Source organism: Platalea leucorodia (assembly GCF_965183815.1).
Source record: "Platalea leucorodia genome assembly, chromosome: 22".
In the NCBI taxonomy this organism is placed as follows: Eukaryota; Metazoa; Chordata; class Aves; order Pelecaniformes; family Threskiornithidae; genus Platalea; species Platalea leucorodia.
Window position 1 is genome coordinate 6,785,321 of NC_138844.1, and position 19,676 is coordinate 6,804,996.

The 19,676-nt window shown below is 71.8% G+C and overlaps 2 protein-coding genes across 3 annotated transcripts; both read right to left on the reverse strand.

Annotated features, from left to right (window-relative positions):
• Positions 1–617: 617 nt before the first annotated feature.
• LOC309600050 (inactive phospholipase C-like protein 2) lies at positions 618–13,441 on the reverse strand (the record flags this gene model as incomplete). Of its 2 annotated transcripts, none has more annotated exons than XM_082332088.1 (6): positions 618–1,524; positions 1,717–1,826; positions 3,710–3,785; positions 4,336–4,539; positions 4,760–7,249; positions 13,256–13,441. In XM_082332088.1, the coding sequence occupies 6 exons, from the start codon at positions 13,439–13,441 to the stop codon at positions 1,339–1,341; spliced, it is 3,252 nt and encodes a 1,083-aa protein (XP_082188214.1). In that variant the 3' UTR covers positions 618–1,338. The 2 variants fall into 2 exon arrangements, with proteins under 2 accessions (XP_082188214.1, XP_082188215.1); XM_082332089.1 differs by lacking the exon at positions 13,256–13,441 and adding an exon at positions 9,105–9,134.
• A 1,855-nt stretch (positions 13,442–15,296) lies between these two features.
• GHDC (GH3 domain containing) lies at positions 15,297–19,666 on the reverse strand (the record flags this gene model as incomplete). The annotated part of the gene is made up of 8 exons (XM_082332207.1): positions 15,297–16,260; positions 16,587–16,675; positions 16,834–16,967; positions 17,101–17,172; positions 17,268–17,451; positions 17,721–18,297; positions 18,391–18,521; positions 19,618–19,666. 8 exons carry the CDS (start codon positions 19,664–19,666, stop codon positions 16,060–16,062), a joined length of 1,437 nt encoding a protein of 478 aa, XP_082188333.1. The 3' UTR covers positions 15,297–16,059.
• Between the last annotated feature and the right edge of the window lie 10 nt (positions 19,667–19,676).

Sequence of the window (19,676 nt, forward strand, 5' to 3'; positions counted from 1 at the left end):
TTCAGGCAGCCGAGCGGCGCTGGGGCATGTCCCGCCAGGCAGCCGAGAGCACAGCGCCCTGCGCCGCCCGCCGCAGCCGCCGCTTTATAGGGCCCGGCACAATAGCGCTGCCAAAAATACCGTTGGGGCCAGGCGGGAGCGGCCGGTCTCTGGGAGACGCGGGCGTGCTGTGGCCGGTAGTTCGGAGACCGGCCAGGCCTTTCTCCTCATTTGCAGCTCCTCATTGTGTGGGTGCTGGCGGGCCGGGCGCGGTGGCCGGGGTGCGTGGCACTAATGAGGCCGTAATTGCCCGCGGGCCCCGCAGCCGGGCCGGCACAAAGGGGCTGAAGGTCAGCGCTGGCGAGGCGCTGGCCTGCTCCCGACAGCGGCGGCGTGCGGGTCCGCTCCTCGAGGCCCCATTAGGCTAATTACCTCCCCGAACAAAGGGGTGCCGGGCAGCCGCACGGCTCCTTGACGTGGGGAGCCGTCACCCTGCGCTCGGCTGGTGCTGGGGAGGGATGGTGCCGCCAGGGTCCCCGTACCCACTGCCGCCCTCCATCCCCTTTGGTGAGCCCATCCCACCTTGGCCCCACGCCCGGCGCGCGGAGGGAGCAGCAGGGCACAGGGTGGGTCTCGCACTCTTTATAACGCTCCGCAGCCCCGGTCCGACCCCAGACCGCCCCTCGCCCACTGCTTGCGCCGGGACCCCCTCACCCTGGGGACAAGCCCTGACGTCTCCCTGATGCCAGAAGCCACATCTGCTGCCCAGCCCGGTCTGCAGCTGCCCCCGGCCCCCCGCCCGCTGCACCGCAGAGCCTCCTGACCCCTCTGCACAGCGGGGGCCCCAGGGACGCCAGGGAGGGGAAGGGACCCGCTGCCCCGCGGAGAGGGGACGGGGACTGGCCAGGACCCTTCCGCCAGGCAGGTTTTCCCCCGAGCTGGCGAAGGCAAAACCCGTGGCCCTGGACAGGGGCAGGCGTCCAGAGCTGGGGCCGCTTTTACAAGAGGAGTCTGGCACAGCAGGCGGGGTACATGCACACAGGCACCGGGGTGCCAGCATCCCCGCCGGCCCCGCGGCAGGGCGCTTGCTCCAGAGGCGGGTGGGGGGGGTGGCTGAGGCCCTGGGAGCTTGGGGGGAGCAAGCAGGAGTGGGGACTCCCCTCCCCAACCTCTCCGCTGGGCCCCACCGCAGCCCCTCGGCACGGCAGAGCGCAGGCACCCAGCCCCACACATGTCCCTCCGCGCACACTGAGCCTGCGGGCAGGCAGCTGCCCGTCCGCGGGCAGGCTGGGGCTCCCTGGTCCCGGCCCCTGTGGCCGGGGGGGTGCTCAGTCCGGGCCCCCGAGCCCCAGGCCGGGGTCAGCAGGACGCCGTGTCGCCGCCTCCTTCCGTCTCGGGGATGGGCTCCAGCGGGGCGCGCAGGCGGGAGGGCTCCGGCGAGGCCGAGCCGTTCCTGCCAATGCCGCAGGACTGTCCCGCGTTGTGGATCTGCCACAGGTTGTCCAGCGCCTCCGCCTTGGCGTGCTTGAGGAGGTCTGCCTGGCCCTGCGCGGGGAGAGGGCGTCAGGGGCCGGCCCCGGGGCTGCGTCACTCGGGCTGCCCGGACCCCCCGTGCGGGCACGGGCTGCCCCGCCGGCCACCACCCCAACGGGCCCACGCCATCCCAGCGCTGACGGAGCATCGCCCGGGTGCGGGTCGGCGGGGCGGGGAGGGGGCCGCGCAGCCCTGGCCCCTCACCTTCAGGACGGTGATGTTCCAGGCAAAGCTCTCCAGCGCCTTTTGCAGCTTGCGGCCCCGCAGCCCCTCCTTGGCCTCGATCCGGTGCAGCTCCTTGTGGAAGTCCATGCCTGCGCAGACGGGAGCGTCGCTCAGCGGGCGCGAGGCCGCGTGCACAGGGACGGTCACCGCCCGCCACGGACAGGGACCGAGCCGGAGGGACACCCCTCGCCCACCACGGGGGTGCAGGCTGGGTGGGCTCCCCACTGCCCCAGCAGCCCCAAGCCCCCTCCGTGCCGGGAACGACGGGCCGACAGAGCCCCCGCCACCCCGGCACCGCGCTCAGCCCCAGCCCTTGGCGGTTTTGTGCCCCGGGGTCCAGAAGGGCAGCGACTACCCCGGGCAGAGGCACGGCTCTTGCACACCGCCGCCCACCCGGCGGGCTCAGAGCGGGGCCGCCGGCCCCCCCCCCCCCCGGAGTGCGGGCCCCCGCACCGTGCACCGCGTGACGTCCTCGTGAGCGGGTGCTATATTTACCCCTCCTGACGCAGCACCGGCTCCGGGCCCACACGAGGGCTCCCACGCAAGCCTGCTCGCCCACGCGCTGTCAATCAGCACGCCCCCAGCCCCGCGCCCCCACCCCAGCCAGCACCTCCCCGGACCCCGCAGCACCCCCCAGCCGGGCACGGGCCAGGCTGGCACCGCAGGGGCTTGTCCGCAGCACAGCCGGGGCGAAAGCAGGGACAGGCAGCACCCAGGGCACGGGGGCGGGGGTTGCAGCCCCCAAACCGCTGCCTGCCACCGCCTCGAGGGCTTGGCAGAGGCGGCAGCGGTGGCCGCACGCCCCAGAGCCCCTCTGCCCCACAACCCAGCCCCAGCACAGCAGCGGGGGTCCCGCAGCCAGAGCGGCACAGGAGGGCACAGAGCCCACCCGTGCCCCGCACCCCAGCCCCGCAGCCCATGCTCCCCCCCACTGCCGCTCCCCCCGGCGCTGGCAATGGTGGCGAAGCCGAAAGCCAAGAGCTCGGGGAGATTTCCGGGCTACCAGGCAGGCAGGGAACAAACAGGGCTGCTGGCAGCAAGGCTGGTACCGGCTGGGGGTGGCAGAGCGGGGCCCCCTCCTTCCTCCCCGGCCCCTCCAGCTCCTGGCACCTCGCCCAGCCCCGCGGGAAGCCCACAGGAGCCCCGGGGCCAGCAGCCCCCCGTGCACCCAGGGGTGGCCGGGGCTATCCCTGCGGGGCCCCGGCCCGCAGAGGGGCCGCGCAGCCGTCGGTGCGGGGAGCGGGGCCGGGGGTCCCGGGCAGCCGCCGGGGTGGGGGCGGGACGGCGGGGGGAGCGGGGCAGGCAGCCGGCAGCACCTGCCTGTGTGGGTTCAGCCATGTGTCTTGGAAGTCGTAACATTCAGTTGCCACTTCTACCGTCAGCCCCAGTCTGTTATTTCTGGTGCTAATTATATTCTGGTGTTTGGCAGCTAATGACTCTTCCCCGCTTCCTCGTCAGCCTCCTCCGCTCCCCTCCCGCTCTGCCCTCCCTCCCGCACAGCCCCTGCAGCCCACCCGCTCAGCACCCTGCCCTGGTGCAGGTGGCCCCACGCCCCAGCAGCACCCAGCACCGGGCACCCTCCCACGCCCACTCTGTGCTGCTGGGACATAGGAAAACCACAGAGCCGGGCTCGGGGCCACCCCAGCTGGAAATCACTCTCCCGTGGCCAGCCGGCCCCGGCTGCTCTGCCACTGAACTCCGGCCCTGGCACGCACCCGCCCGGGGTGCAGACGTGCACCCCTCATCCTCCACCGCGCACTGCAGGCATGCAAGTGCATGGCCAAAAATGCCAGCGTGCTTGGCCGTGCCTGTGCCCAGGTCCGGAGCCTGCACCAGAGCCCCTGAGCCGAGCCCTGCGGGGACGCGTGGCCCCAGCCCAGCGCAGAGGCACGGCACCCCTGCACCCCAGGGATGTGCCCGGGTCCGCGGCACGGGGCAGTGCCGGGGCTGGGCCTGCCCAACCGGGACCCACCTGCCTGCTGCGCCTGGATGAGCTTGCCGTACACCGCGTCGGCGGACTCGATCAGCGTCCGGCTGGTCTGGATCATCTGGGGAGAGGGGCGGTGTGAGGAGCTGGGCAGCCCCCGGCCCCACGCACCCCCCAGCAGAGCGGATGGGGAGAAGGGGCTCAGGCAGGGGCTGCCCCTCGCCCCAGCGCAGTGGCCGGGGTCTGGCCCTCCTCGCCCGGCTGCGTGCAGCCAGGTGCGGTGTGACCAGCGCCTGGCCGGCAGCCAGGTCCCCCTCCAACACAAAGGAAGGAAGCGGCTCCGGCTGCAGCTATTAATGGGATTTCTCCCGCTAGGCGGGACCGCAGGACGCCCCGCCAGCCGGCCTTGGCACAGGGCGCAGGCAGCGTGGGCAGGGGAAGAGGGGCTGCGGGGTCCCAGGGCTCGTACTGAGCTGGGCGAGCCTGCACCTTGATGAGATTCCTCCCTGGGCAGCCCCGCACGCAGCCCCCCGCCAGCCTCCCCCTGCACCGGGATGGGTGCAGCAAGTTCGGGGTCCCCCATCCTGGGCAGGGCGGTGGTCCCGGTGCCGCCAGCCCCGTAGAGCATCGCTGCGAGGAGCCGAGCCGAGCCCCGGCGGGACAGCGCTTACCGTCTCATAGGCGGTGAGGACCTTGCGCAGCAGGTCCGGGATGGGGCCCTGGGCCTCCATGGGGGGGTACTGCTCTGCCAGGTTGAGGGTGACGCTGGGCGCGCTGTCACTGTGCAGCAGCCACGCAGCCACCGTCAGGATGCACTGCTTCATGTTGGCGGCGGGCGTCAGCCCGCACAGCTCCTTGAAGGAGACCAGCGCGTTCTGCGGGCAGAGACCAGCATCAGGGGCTCAGCCCGGGAGGGCCCCCAAGAGCCCCCCCGCCGGGAACGTCCCCGTTTCCCCCAGCTCTCTGCTCCAGACGAGGCTCCTCGGCCACATCCCCCAGGAAGAAGGGGGCTGCCTGGGCTCCCCGCCGCTCACGGTCTGGCCCCGTCCTTCCCCACAGAAACCAGGTCCCCCGGTGCCTCCGCAGGGTCCATACCTGCACGTTCTCCCGCAGGTCGGTGGCCTCCCGCAGCGGCTGGGTGGCCGTCCGGAAGACCTCGTCAATGGCCTTGATGCCAGTGGCCTTGGTGGAGGTGTACTCCCGCACCCGGCGGCCCCGGCGCCCCGCCAGCCCCCGGCGGTGCCCCTTGCCCCCACCACGGCGGTCGGTGATGGCCACGTGCACGAAGAGGGTGGCGTGGGGCAGGGGCTCCCCAGCCAGGGACTGGAGGGGGACATGGCGGTAGCCAGGCTGCAGGCACTCGAAGGGGATGGTGTACTGGGCAATGAACTCGTCCCCAATGTAGTCGTCGTCCAGCACGACAAAGCGCAGGACGGCCAGCTCCGGCAGGTTGATCTGGAACTCCAGGCTCTCGTCGAAGATGGGGTTGTCCCCGCTCTGCAGGGCTGTCTTGGTGCGGTGCTCGGCGCAGTCAGCCGGGATGCCGTGGATCTCGGCGCAGACGTAGGGCTCTACCACCTCCCCCTTGGCCCCTGAGCCCTTGGGCTTGGGCAGGTTCTGCCCACTGATGACCTTGAGGTGCAGGAGCTGGGCGGGCACCCCAGGCAAGGAGTCCTTGGCGTTGGCACTGAAGTAGGAGACCTCCTCCCGCATGATGGCGGGGCGGAGGACGTAGCCGCAGGCCCCGTTCTGCCGGAACCAGCCCGCGTTCAGGTCCATCATGAGCCCCGGCGTCTGGTAGTTCATGGCCACCATCTGGCAGCCGCACTTCCAGAAGTCCTGGGGGTTCATATTGCTGGCGTCGATGCGCATGGGGCTGGGGTAGACGCGGGAGAGGAACCGCTTGTTGTAGCTCACCAGCTCGGCCGGGCACTCGTTGGCGAAGCGTCCCGCCTCCACCTCGCTGAAGGAGCACATCTCCCAGTAGCGCTGCCCACGCCGCGAGCTCTCGAAGTCCTGGAAGGGGACAGCCTGGCAGAGGCTCACCAGCTCCGAGAGCTCCCGGCTGAGGCGCACCCGCCGCGGGCCTCCTCCCTCCGGCGCCTCCTGGTCCTCCTGGCCCAGCCGCCGCGCCAGCTCCCAGCCTTCCTCCTCGTCCGACACCTCCCCCTCGCTGTCCTCGCAGCCGGGCGGCAGCTTCTTGCCCTTGATGAGGATGCGGCCCTTGAGCTGCTCCGGAGAGGGCAGGTAGGAGGCGGCAGGGTTGGGGGGCTCCAGGTACAGCTTCTCCCCCAGCGTCTTGCGCAGGCACTGGGCGGCGAGACGCTGCTGGGCGGCCGAGCAGCGCACCACCAGGCAGAGGATGAGGGGGTAGGCGGAGGCGGTGAAGGCGTGCTGGTCGATCAGCCCCACCACGGCGCGGAAGGGCACGCAGGAGGCGGCCGAGAGGCTGGTGTAGACCACAGGCTCGCCCTCGGGGCCGTCCCACAGCACCAGCTCGATGCTGCGGCAGCCCAGGCCCAGGGCGCTGATGTAGCCGCTGATGTCCGAGCGGCCCCAGAAGTTGTCCTCCAGCAGGCAGGCGCTGTGGGCAGAGCTGATGTAGTAGTGGGAGAGGGGCTGCGCCATGTCCTGGCACACCTTGCGGTGCTGCGGGTCGAAGATGGAGCAGTCGGCGGAGAGCAGGTAGCGCGTGAAACCATCAATGGCCAGGTAGCCCTTCTCCCGGCCCTCCTTGGAGGGCTCGTACTTGCCGACGATCTCCAAGCACTTCTCCTCCGTCACCCCCTCCATGCCCTGCTCCACCTCCAGGAACATCAGCAGGTCCTTCAGACCCAGGTACTCCTTGTTGCTGGAGAACTGCACCAGCAGGAAGAAGATCTCAGGGCGGGTGCAGAGCTCGCAGTACGCCTCCACGAAGAGATCGCAGGCCACCTCCGTGCCAGGACGCTCGCTGGCCTTCTGCAGCTCCTTGAACTTCAGCTCGATGGTGGAGGTCTTCATGCCTGGGTTGAGCGCTTTTATCAGCTGCACGGCCCGGGACACGGGGATGCGGCCAGACTTCTCCAGGTCGGCGAGGTCGAAGACGGAGGAGATCCAGGAGGTCCGGAGGCTGGGGTGGCCAGTCCCAGGCGCCTCGGGGGTGTGCTTCCCGTAGGACACCAGGTACCGGAGCCCCATCACCCAGGCACTCACCACATCGGCCGAGCTGGCCACCAGGTCCAGGGACTCGTAGTTGTCTCCGTAGATGATGGAGAAGGCGCACTCGTCCGGGAACTGGTCGGAGAGGCCATTGCTGCGCAGGACAGGCGTCTTCTTGCCCACGCGCACCTCTTTGACCGACTTGATCTCAATCTTGGCCTTCTCCGAGTCCTTCTTGGAGGGCTCCCAGCGCACGGAGCGCATGTCGGCGTCCAGCATGAAGAAGCGGCTGTACATGCGGGAGTTGGAGCGCACTTTCTTCAGCTCACAGCCCTCCAGCATGAAGGAGATGCAGGCGGCCGTGCTGTTGATCTTGCGGTCGTTGGGCATGGTGCTGAAGGACACCGTCTTCTTCTTCTGCGGTGGCCGCTGCCGGGAGCCATCCTGCCAGGGTAGGAGAAGGGGGCAGAGCTGTCAGGGACGGGGCAGGCAGCACGCGCCCCGCCAGCTCCCAGCACCCTCCTGCCGCATGGTCTCCCCGCCCCAGCGCACAGCACAGCACCCCAGGGTGCCCCAGCGCCACGTGAAGCCCAGTCTGCCCCAGTCCAACCCTCTCCCTGGAGGATGGGAGCTGGCTCCAGCCCTGGCCTCCCCCACAGCTCGCTGCCTGGCTTATTTTAACTCCGCTTTCCTTCCTTCCTTCCTGCTCCCGGCCCTGAGCTGGATCCTTCCCCACTGCTCGCTCACCCTCGGAGGCATGGCCATGCACAGGCAGCCCGGCACAGTCCCCATCTCCCCGGCCTGGGGACATCGGAGGAAAACAGGTGCCCGGCAGGACCGGCCTGTGCCCACAGCAGCCCCGTCCCTGCAGAGGGGCACACGCCACGGCCCCTCATGCCTTCCCCTGCACCCTGGGCACCGACCCCGGGCACCACGGCAGCGGGGTGCGAGGATGCCACGGGTGCCCCGAGGCAACGCACGGGCAGAGCTGCTCCCGGGGAGCCCCAGGCAGACCCCCCCCTCCATCTGCTGGGGAGCAGTGCAGGACAGCCACCTGCAAGTGCCACACGCTGGGGACGAGCGCGGCCCGCGGCCCCACCCTGCAGAGCCCACGGCTGCTGCTGCCTGTACAGGGTTACGGGGGGACGGGCTGCCTGCTGCCTGCACTCTGCCCATGCCCCTGCGCCAGCCCTGCCCCTCGGTGGGGAAGGGGGACCCTGCTGCCAAGGGGCTGGAGGGGGCAGGGGATGAGGGGGAACAGCAGGGCTGGGAGCATATTATGGGATGGATTTCATTAAGTAGTACAGCAGGAGATTTAATCCACTTCTTCAAGATTATGGTGAGTCACCTCTAATCTGGTGGTGTCTCCGGCAGAGGCAGGTCCTGCCCAGCTGCCCGGGCTGGGGGTGAGCGGGTGTCCCCCTCCAGCACCCCGAGAGCTCCCACACCCCCTGCCGCGGAGCGGGCCGGCAGCCTGGGCGAGCACGTCCCCGTGCCTGACCCCAAAGGGTCTGGCTCTGCCCCCGTGGGGCCAGGCAGCCCCGGGCCAGGGCAATCGGGATGGGTCACGCAGGCGGCGGCCAGCTGCCCCGGGGGGGCCCGGGACACAACGCCCTGGGGAAGGGGGAACCAGCCCCACGCTAGAAGCGGCTGAATCCTGCTGGCCCGGAGGAAGACCCCTTCCCGGGCAAGGGGCAGCGGCGGGCAGCAGCACCCTTCCTCTGCAGCCTCGCTGCCCGCTGGCGAAGGCCGACCCCGCTCAGCCTCGCGCGGGGGCTATTTCCCCCAGCTCGGATGCAGGAGCTGTTTGCATCCTCTCGCTGCCAGGTTGCTCCGGGGAGCCGGCCGAGCGCCAGGACGCTGCCTCTGTGCCAGCCGGCTCCCGGGGGGTGTCCCCTGCTCCGCCGGCTGCCGGGCCCCCCAGCCGGCAGCAGCTGCCCCCTCCCCGGGCAGCGGGGCGGTGATGCACGGCATCCCCCGGAGCCCCACCACCGACCTGGGACAATCGCCCCCAGGGCTGAGCCAGGGAGCCAGCTGCCAGGGGCCACCGTGCCAGGGTGCGGGACCCCGGCCAGCCCTGGCCAGCGGGGAGCTCAGCAGCAGGTCACGCCATCAGCCAGCCCCGCAGGGAAGGACTCGCCGCCGGGACGCTTCCTGCGAGCAGCAATCTGTGCGCCCCGCTGACGGGCAGCCCTGGCCCTCAGCCCCGCGGGGTGACGGCTGGCACCGGCGAGCGGCCCCCTCCTGCCCCGGGCAGGACCCCTGCACCTCTGCGGACCCGCTCCCCGCCCCGGCGCACCCCACCCCGGGCGGCTCCGCACGGGCCCCACAGCCGAAAACAGGAAATCCATCCGGAAAGGAAACACGGGCGGGGGGCCTGCGTGCACCCAGCGCCCGGGGACCTGCCTCCAGCTGCGCCCACCGCAGGCAGCCAGACCCACCCCTCCGGCACCAGCCCCGCCAGGGCCCGGGCCACCCCGGCTCCGGGCGAGAACCCGAACGCCCTCCCTGCAGCCCCCCATCCCCCGGGGCTTGGGCAAGGGGAGGGGGTGCCCGCTGCAGCGCTTTGGGGTGCAGATGCGCGGCGCAGACCCGAGCGTGCCTCGCGGCAGACGGGCTCTGCTCTCACCGTCCGCCCAGGCGAACCTCGGTGGGCGCCGCTGCCACCCCGCTCCGGGAGCTCCCAGTGTTTGCACCCAGCGAGCCAGTGGCAGCACCCGTGTGAGGCCTCCTGCCCGCAGCCACCCACCGGCGTCACACCCCGGCCCGGGCACCGGTGGGGAGAAACCGCTGCTCCCCAGCAGCCCATTGCACAGGTGCTTTCCAGGTGGGCTTCCACCCTGGGGACGCCCCGCTAAGCGCTCCGCGAGGTGCAGGCAGGAGCAGTGCGGGCAGGAGTGGTGCGGGCAGCCAGGGCCACAGAGCTCCATCAGGTGATAAATAGGTCAGCCACGGAGGCAGGAGGACGTGGCACCCACGGCCACAGAAGCACGGAGCATCCCCAGCCACAGGGCTCCGGCAGGAGTAGGGCATCCCGCACACCGTGCCGCCAAGCTGGCAGCAAGCAGGCAGGGCTCCTGCCAGCGCTGCCACTCGCATTGCACCCACATAGCCTGGCTCTGCAGCGGGAAGACGCACCGACTGTGATGCCGGTGCCGACCATGATGTCAACGGCGAGCGCGGGCATCCAGCTGGGCACGGAGGGCACGTCCGAACCCAGCTGCCCGCGCCCTGCCCGGCTCTGCAGCGAGTGCTAAGCACCTCTTCAGCCAATTACCGCCCGTGATTAGTGCCCTGGCAAGCGCGGTAGCCCTAATCTCAGCCGCCACGTGACCGCCATCGTTACACGGCCAAGCAACCTGCTCCCAGCGCGGGGATGGGGAAGGGCCCATCGGCCGCCCCTCCCTTCCCGTTATCCCCCGAGGCCCGGCCGGGGGGGGTCCCCGCCGCGCAGCAGCTCGTGACGGCAGGAGACAGAGGAACCGAAAGCCTCTGGGGCTGAGGCGGCTCGGCCCAACCACAGCTCTGCTGCCCAGCCCTGGCAGCAGGACTCCTCTCCTGGCCCTGGGGTGCACGGTGGGGCCATGTTTTGCCCGGGGGACAGGGCGGTTCCCCAGTCTGGCTGACGTGACTCATCCACAGCCAGTTTCCCCAGGTCCCAGTTTGTCCCACTGCCCCCATCCCGGGCTGGGCAGCGCGAGCAGGGATGCGGGCAGCAGGCAGCAGCCGGCAGCACCAGAGCGGAGGCAGTGGGAGGCCAGGCACAGCCAGGGCTTTTCTACTGTCGTTTGTTCCCTGCCAAGAAGAGAGCGAGTGACACATCCACTCCCCGCGGCACCAGCTGCCGCTACCCAGCGAGGGGCCGCGGAGCCGGAGCCCCGCACAGAGGCACCGCACAGCTCCTGGGGCTGGCGCGGGACGGGGACAGCGGGGTGCTGGGGAAGGGTCACCTCCTGCAGCAGGGAGGAATGGATCCAGTACCCCGCCAGTCCCTTTCCAGCATCCTCCCAGCCCACCGGACCTCCAGCCCCCTCCGCTTCCAGCCTGAGAAGAAAGCAGGGAGCAGGTCCGCTAGCCAGGGCACGGGGATGCCACCCTCCCCATCGCTGCACGGAACCAGCTCTGCTGCCGCCTGGCACGGCCAGCCCCGGGCTCCCCCTGCCCCAGCACAGCCGCCGATTCTCACTTTCAGATTCACTCCTCCAGCCTTTTCTGGAAATCCCAAAAAATAACAGAGCCAGCAGCTCTTCCCACATGTGCCTCCACTTCGTCAGCAGCCAGCCCCTGCCCGCTGCCCTCAGCTCGTTTGTGCCCTCACTCCAAGCCGTAGCGGGGCTCGTGGCACCAGGCCCCCTCCGCACCGGGCCCCCTCCCCACCCTGCAGCCCCCGCATTGCCACCGTGGCCGAGCTGCGGGCGCTGACCCCCACCCACCACCGCGCAGGGGAGCGGCAAAGCTGCCGCAGACCCCGCAGCATGGGAATGGCCTTGGCGACCCCCAGGGATTTGGGGTTGGGCAGCTGCTCCCCAGGTCCTGCTGGGGGTGGTTGCAGACCCAACCTGCTGGAGGTCCCCACGGACCCTTCCCGCCACCCCCCGCTCCCCAGCTGCTGTGCAGAGCCGCTCCAAGCCGCCCCCCAGCCGGGCAGAGCCCCGGCACAGAGGGGTCTCAGCCAGTGGCAGCAGAGGGGCTGGAGGAGGACACGCTCTGTCCCCCGTCCCTGCTCAGGGACAGGAGAGCTGCGCTGGGGAAGCAGCAGGACCGCTGCCTCCGAACGGGTGAGGGCAGGAGGAGCACGGCATGGGCGGCCGCGGTCCCACAGGCAGCATCTGCCCACCGTCCCCTGCCCACCGGCGTCAGCCCAAGGAGGGGTCAGCACGGTCGGGGTCCTGGGGCACAGACAGGCTCAGCCTGGGGAACTCACGGCTGTGGGACTTGGGACCTGCAGCCCTCCAGCACCAGGGCAGGATGAGGCCCCGGCTGGACTGGGAGATGCGTGATGGACTAGCACAGGCTGGGGATGCCAGCCAGGTCTGACCTGCTCCAGTGCCATCACCCTCCCCCACCAGTGCTGGCCCTGGGCCCCTGGGCCACCCGACCTTCACATGAGGCCAAATCCCGCGGTGACGCACAGTGGTGACAGGGGATGTGCCCAGCCTGAGGGCAAGCGAGGGGCTCACCTCCAGCCCTCGGTGGCCGTGGCTGGTTCCTGGCAGGGAGCAGCAGGGAGGCGTGCTGGGAGGCGGGGGGAGCAGGAGACCCCAGCGAGGTCCCCAAGGAAACCAGGCACAGACGGCACACCGGCACTGGCCTCTGGCTGCACGGAAGCACTGGGAGGTCTCCTTGCCGTCGCCATGCGGGGCACATCCTGGCCACGCTCACAACAGTTTGCAGCGGGAACCCCGGGCAGGCGTGGGCAAGGGTGCAGGGTCCCTCTGGCTGCCCTGGGGAGGGGCCGAGGCCTCTGCCCAGGGAAGCGGGTCCCCGGGGGCAGAAGACCGGAGCTGGGCCGGCACCACGGGAACATCCCCCACACGGGTATTAATAGCACCGGAGCAATCCTGGCTTAAAATAGGCTGCCAGGAGTGGGGAGGCGGGTCCCGGGCGGACGCGACCTATTGTGTCAGCAAGCATCGCCGGCATAAGCGCAATTAGGGGGGGCTCATTTAGGAAAGCACGCATGTGACCCACTGCCCACCCATGTGGGAGACCCCCAGGGACCCTCCCTGGCCCACGGCCCCGCGGGTGCCCCCACCCTGCCACGGCACGGCTCCGGGGAGGTGTCGGGAGCAGGTCAGGAGCTGGCCAGGCTGGGCCCAAGGCTCAGCGCCTTCGCAGGAGGGAGCATGGGAAAGCAGAAGGTGCTCGGGAGCCAGGGGCAGGCATCTCCTCACTAGCACCCATGGGTGCCCTGAGCAGGACAGGGTGATGCCGCGGTGTGGTTCCCATGGCAGGAGCAGTGTGGCCGTGCAGGGGACCCACGGGAACGGCGGCGGCTGGACGGGGCAATCCACGGCCACGCAAAGAGGACAGGCCTGGCCCGGCAGCGCACGAAGCCCGAGCCAGGCTTTGCCCTTGGGGACCCGCGGTGCCGGGCAGGGCGAGGGGACGCCGGGCAGGGCCTGGCAAGAGCCGCCCCGGCGAGCCCGGTGCTGCGGGCAGGGGGCAAAGCCCCGCGCCCAGGCGGGCGAGGACCCCGGGCACCGGTGCGGGGCTGCAGCTGCCCCGCGGCTCCGCAACCCAGCGCCCGGGGGGGCGGCGGGCGCGGCGGGCGGGCAGGGCCGGTGCCCGCTGGCTCCGGGGCCGGGCGAGGCGCAGCCCCCGCGGCGGGCACGGCTCGGCCCCCCGAGCCCTGCGCAGGTCCCGGGGGGCGCCGGAGCCCGCTCCGGGGCGGGGAGGGGCGGGCGGGAGGGGCCGGGGCCGGGGCCGGGGCCGGTGCGGGGCTCTCACCTTCATGATGCTGGCCCGGGGCGCGGCGGGCGCGGGGCTCCGCTCCGCCGAGTCCTCCCGGCTGCTGCTGCCCGAGCCCGAGCCGGGGCTGCCGCCGCCGCCGCCGCCGGTGCGGGGCCCGTTGGGCAGCGGGGCGGCGGGGCGGGGCGAGCCCGGCGGCGGGGCGCCCCGGGGCCCCTCCGCCATCCCCCGCGGCCTCAGGGCAGCGGCCGCCGCGGGGCCCCGGGCGCCCCCGGAGCCTGCGCCCGCCGCCGCCGCCGCTGCGGGCTCAGTGGCGGAGCGGGCGGGAGGCGGCGCGGCCGGGAGGAGGGGACGGGCCGGGCCGGGGGCGGGGACGGGGACGGCGCGGCCCCCCCCCGCCCCGGGCTGCAGCGGCGGGGACGGGCACCGGGCACCGGCACCTCCCGCCGCCGGGGCCCCCCCCGGCCTCCGCCCAGCGCCGCAGCGCCCGGGCCCGGCGGCCGCCCCATCGCGGTGGGACCCCGGCCAAGCCTGCGCCCGGCGGCCGCCCCATCGCGGTGGGACCCCGGCCAAGCCTGCACCCTGCAGCCGGCCCCCCCCGGCCCACGCCCTGCAGCTGGTACCCGAAACGAGCCTGCACCCTGCAGCCTTGTGCCTGAAACGAGCCTGCGCCCTGCAGCCTGGCACCCAAACCCAGCCCATGCCTTGCAGCCTGGCACCCTGCAGCCTGGCACCCAAACCCAGCCCATGCCTTGCAGCCTGGCACCCTGCAGCCTGGCACCCAAACCCAGCCCACGCCCTGCAGCCTGCCACCCAAAACAAGCCTGCACCCTGCAGCCTGGCACCCAAATCGACCTTGCACCCTGCAGCCTGGCCCCTACACCCTGCAGCCTGGCACCCAAACCCAGCCTGCGCCCTGCAGCCTGGCACCCTGCAGCCTGGCACCCAAATCGACCTTGTGCCCTGCAGCCTCGTACCCAAACGGAGCCCGCACCCCGCAGCCTGGCCCTGCCCAGCAGGGCCCCCCGCCAAGGCTGCAGCCTCCAGCGGGGTCAGCGCCCAGGCAGGGGCAGGGGGCAAACAGGGCCGGCGCTGCCGCGCTGAGCTGAGCCGGAGCCGCCGGGTGAAGCCCTGGGCCAGCACAGCTCTCCCAGGCAGGGGGCTTGGCTCTTGCTGGGGAGGCAGGTCGCTGTGGGGCCTCCGGGGAGGGCTGCGCTTGCCCTGGGCACGGGCGCCTGCGCGGGGGGCATGCATGGCACAGGCAGCGGGACCAGCAGCCCCACTGCGGTCTCTGCACTGGATCCAGTTGCGCAGGTCTCTGCCCGCGCAGGGCTGCCGGGGAGCCCCCCACGTACCCCCTGGAGCCCGGCTTCACCACCCCGGCCTTTATCCAGCCACCCCGCTCCCCACTACACCCCAGCCCGTACCCTGCCAGTGCCAGGCACACCTGATGCCAGCTGGGCCAGCACCCGTGTCCCCACCACGCCAGCAGCAATCCAGGCTCACGGCCCCCCAGGCATCCTCCCCGCAGCCGCAGGCACCACTTCTTCCCTATGTGCACCAGGAATTTTGCCCCAGGCTTTTTTTTCCGGCAGGGATGGCAGGAAGGGGCCTCAGCCCAGCCTCCATCCCTGACGGAGGTTTTGGCTGCGTCGGGAGAGGGGGATGCTTTGTGCGGTCCTTATTCAAGACATTGTCCTCTGCCAGCGGCCTGGCTTGCCCCCACCCTGGCAGCAGCTGCCTGCACAGCAGGCTCCCCCGCGCTCCCCAGCCCTTAAAATAAACCTTAACAAGCAGGAGGGGAAGGCACCAGTCCCTCCCGCCCGGTACATTTGTGCCTCAAAGGCACAAACAGCCCCATGCTGCCAGAGCCCCAGCCAGACGCTGAACTGGTTAAATATTCATGGCTGCCCCTTCCCCAGGACCCCCAAGGAAACGACAGCGGCAACTTCTCAGCCACCAGAGCAGAGTCAGGGCTGTCATCGAGAAATCTCTTTAATGAGGATTAAAAATAATAGTATAAAAAAATCAATCCCAGAGCGCTGCCCTTTATTTATTTTTGAGAGATAATCCTGCTTTATTTTGCTTCTGCTTTTTTAAACATTAAAAGCAGCCCTTGGTGGAGCTTATTGCTTCCTAAACCAGCAGATGCGCTGGGGAGGGGCTGCTCCGCGGCAGCGGGCTCCTGTCGCCACCGGCCACCCCGCGCCCTGCCCACGGCGGCCCTGCCAGGGGACAAAATGCCACAGGGCCCCGGAGCTCAGCGCAGGGATGAGCTGAGCTCCTACGCGGGCCCAAGGCTCCACTGCTCCTCCTGACTCCTGGGGAGGCTTCCGCTGTCCCCCCTGCACCGGCCGTGGGCTGTGACGGCTGAGGCGTCCCTTGGGAAAGGCATGGGCACCCGTGCCGCTGCGGCTGCCTGCGGGCACTGGTAAGGCACTGAGCAGAGCGGGGCGAGCCACGGCTGCTGGCGGCAGGACCCGGCTGCCCCGTGACGCTCACAAGCGCCCACGGTCCCACCCTGCGCCCAGAACAGCCCCGCGAAGGGCCAGGTCTGCTGGCGACTGCCAGGGGCCGGCCCAGGGCCGGGGTGTGCTGCAGGTCCTGCTCCATCCCCGCGGGCAGCACCGAGCGGGGTGCCCACCAGCGCCTGGCGCCTGCCGCCACCACGCAGCAGGGGCACGGTCGAGCTTGCCGGCTCCATCCACTTCGCTCAGCCAAACCCTCCTGGGCTGGGCACCCTCGTCCCTGTGCCCCCACCAGGACTCGGCCCCGCTCCCTCCCCGGAGGGCGCATGCCAAGCGAACGCCGGGGCGGGAGGGCTGCGGGACCCCCGGGCTGCCCTAGGAGATGACGGTGCTCTGGATGAGCCGCAGCAGCCGCTCCTCCCGCAGGACCCTGGGCATGGGCAGGGGGGAGCCCAGCGCCTCCCGCAGCCGGGCGAAGGCCCCGGCCCCCACCAGGTGCAGGCGCAGGGGCCCGATGCTGCCCTTGAAGCGGAAGGACTTATAGATGGGGAAATCCTCCTGGAGACACTGGTCCAGCTGCAGAGAGAGGGCAGGCTGCCCGCGCTGCTTGGACACCGCCGTTCCCAGCGCAGCAGCCGTCTCCCCCCGCAGCGCCCGGGGCCCCGCCGGCGGCTGCAGCCCCCGGGCAGGGCCCTGCGCCCGTGCCCCCCAGCCAGCCCCGCAGCGAGGCCTCCCGGGGCCGCGGAGGCTGCCAGGCCAGCACCGCCACCGCGTGGCTGCAGCCGCCCGGCTGGCAGGGTGCAGGCAGGGTGCAGGCAGGGTGCAGGCAGGGTGCAGGCAGGGAGGCCTGCCTGCCTGTCTGCGGGAACCTGCCCTGGAGCGGAGCCCGCGTCCCCCCTCACCTTGTAGCGCTGCCCCTCCGACAGGTCCCGCAGGCCCCGCAGCTCCACGAACACCTCGTAGTGGGGGGCGCAGGCCCCCGAAGAGGCACCTGCAGCAGCACCGTGAGCACATTAAAGCCGCCCGCAGGCCCCAGCCCCACCGGGTGCAAGCACCCTGGGGCCGAGCAGGGCGCAGGAGGGCCAGCAGAGCCCCGGGTAGCACTGGCCACACTTTCGGGGGGACTCGGGCAGCTCGGGGGGCACTCACCCAGCAGGGCACTCTCCACACAGATGTAGTCGACGAGGCGAGCACCCGGCCACATGCCCACGGCTCGGCACAGGCTCCGGCAGAACCGCTCCTCAGGGATGCTCTCGCCCCGCACGCTCAGCGCCTGGCTCTCCCTGCAGTGCGGGGGACCGGGGTGGGTGCCCCGTGCCAGGGGTGCCGCCGGCACCGTCCCATCAGGATCCTGCGCGGCACAGGGCCCCCCACGCAGCCCCTCGAGGTGAAGGGTGGGGACTGGGGCGTCCTCACCTGCGCACGGGCTCCACCACCGGACACTGCTTGTGGAAGCCGGCCACCCTCAGCACCTCCCCGGCACGGCACCTGCGTGGGCAGAGGGAGCGTGAGGGGGGCCGGTGCTGGGTGCATGGGGCTGGGGCGGGCGGCCCCCCCGGGCCACCACAGCAGCGAGGAGGCACCTGTACTCTCCCGGCCGGGCCGTCAGAACCAGCCCATACTCGCGTCCCTCCCAGAGCTCGCCCAACAGCACCGTCCGCGGCTCCTCCTCGGCCGGGCAGGGCAGGAACTCGCAGAAAGCCCAGTCAGGGCACAGCAGGAATCGAGGTGCTGGCTCCTCTGGCCACAGGTTCACACCGAGCAGGGCTGGGCAGAGGGCAGCGCGCGTCAGCGTGAGCCCTCCGGACCCCCCCGTCCCTGCCCACGCAGCCTCACCCCCTCCAAGGGGGAACTTCTCGGCCGGTGCCAAGACAGAGCTGTTTCGGGAGAGCAGGCAGGTCTCTCCAGGGAGGGACGTGGCAGAGAGATGCACCCACATCTGCAGGGGCAGGGGGGTTCGTGCTGCCGCATGGCAGCGGCTCCCCCCGTGCACCCAGAGCAGGCCGTGGGGACAGCCCCGCGCGGGGGACACTCACCTCCCGCCGCCCGGTAGAAGGGGCAGTAGAACGGCAGCCCCTTGCAGTCGGCCTGGCGGAGGGCGTCGCAGTAGAGCTGCTCCGCGCCGTGCGCCGTCCCCACCACCACCACCTCCAGCTGCGGCCACAGGCGCTGCACGATGCCCTCGAAGCCGTGGGCGCACTCGGCCCGGAGCTCGGCCGCCCGGGCGGCATTGGGGACCAGCAGTGCCTGCAGCCGGCCCCGCGCGCCCTCGGGCAGCCCGGGCTGGGGGCTCAGCCTGCCCAGCGCCAGGTCCTGGGCCAGCTCGGGCCAGCCGGCGCGCAGGGCCGCCAGCGCGTCGTGCAGCTCGGCGGCCAGCCCGGCCTCCAGCACGCGCAGGGCGCGCTCCTGCAGGGCGAAGAGCAGCTGCACCCGCAGAGCGGCGGCCCGCGAGGGCAGGGCGCCCGCCTCGGCCGGGGTGCAGTACAGGGTGGGCAGGGGCCAGCCCGCGGGCGCACGGGGGTGGCCGGGCGCCCAGGAGAGCAGGGCCGTGCCCCGGGGGGCCAGCGCCTGCGGGAAGGCGGCGCGGAGGGCGTCCAGGTAGAGCAGGGACCCCTGCGTGGGGAGAGGCGGGGGTCAGGCGGGGCGGCAGGGGGGCCCCGCCGTCGGGGTGCCTGCGCCCCCCTCCCTGCCCCCGCGCCCCCCTACCTGCAGCGGGGGGTCGGTGCCCCAGCAGCTGCGGAGCAGGGCCCAGGGGCGCAGCGGGGGGACCCGCTCCCCCGCCGCCCCGTCAGCGCAGCTCTGCCCCAGCGGGTATCGCTCCCGGAAAGCCTCCGAGCCTGCCGAAAAAGGCGCGGGGTGAGGGGCGCGACCCCCGGGACCCCCCCCGAGCCCCCCGGCCCCGCCGCCCCGCTCTCACCGCGGGCCGTGCCGGCGGGCAGCAGCCGCCGCAGCCGCCGCTCCTGGCTGAGCCGCACCTCGCTGCCGCGCAGCTCCAGCCGCCGCCGGTACCGGCCCGCGGCCCGGCGCAGCACGGAGCGGGCCAGGCCGTGCCGCAGCGCGGGGGCGACGGGCAGCGCCACGGCCACGGCCACGGCCACGGCCACCGCCACGGCCACGGCCACCGCCACGGCCACCGCCACCGCCACGGCCACCGCCACAGCGGGCAGCATCCCGGGCACAGGCTGCCCCGCGCAGGGCCGCGGGCACCGGGACCCCCCCGCTGTTCCGCCTCCGGCAGAAATGACGGGCAATGACCGCGACCGGCGCCGCCCCCAGCTCCGCCTTTGCTTTTATTTTCTTTTTCGCCTTTATACAAAAAAACCCCGGCGCGGCCGCGGCCCCCCCCGCCCAGCGGAGAGTTAAATCGCAGTTAAACCCCCGCGCTCCACGCCCCGGCAAGAGAAGGCTCCTTTTTAAACCAACAGTGCAATTTGTCTGGTTTGCTTTGCTCTTCCCCTGGGAAAAGGCCCCCGGGCCGCCCCCCCGGGCCGCCCCCCCGACCTGCCCCGGGAGCGGGGGCTGCAGCGGAGGCCCCGGGCCCCTGCTCGCCCCCGGGCCCCTGCTCGCCCCCCTGCACTTGGGGAGGGGACGCGGGGACGCGGACCCCATCCCTGCGCCCGCTGTGCATCATCCGGAGATGGGGGAGCACAGGGCCCCCCGCGTCCACCCCAGCCCCACCCTGGGCCGAGGGGCTCCCCCCCCCCCCCAGGGCAGAGACCTGCCGCCTCCCCAAGACACACGTGAAACCCAGAGCTTTTGTGTTACAAAAATATTCCGTGCTTTATTTACTCTGTGGTAGAAAAATAACATGGCCAGGACCCCAGAGCTTCTCGGCCAGGGTGAGGGGAGAGGCCGGGGGGCAGAGGGCTCCGCTCCCCCCGAACCGCCCACGCTGCCCGCCCGCCCTCGCGCCCTGCCTCCCTCGCGCTGCACCCGCTCCGGAGGGGGACGCCGAGGCCGGGAGCTGAAGGGGCTCCCGCATCCTTGGGGGG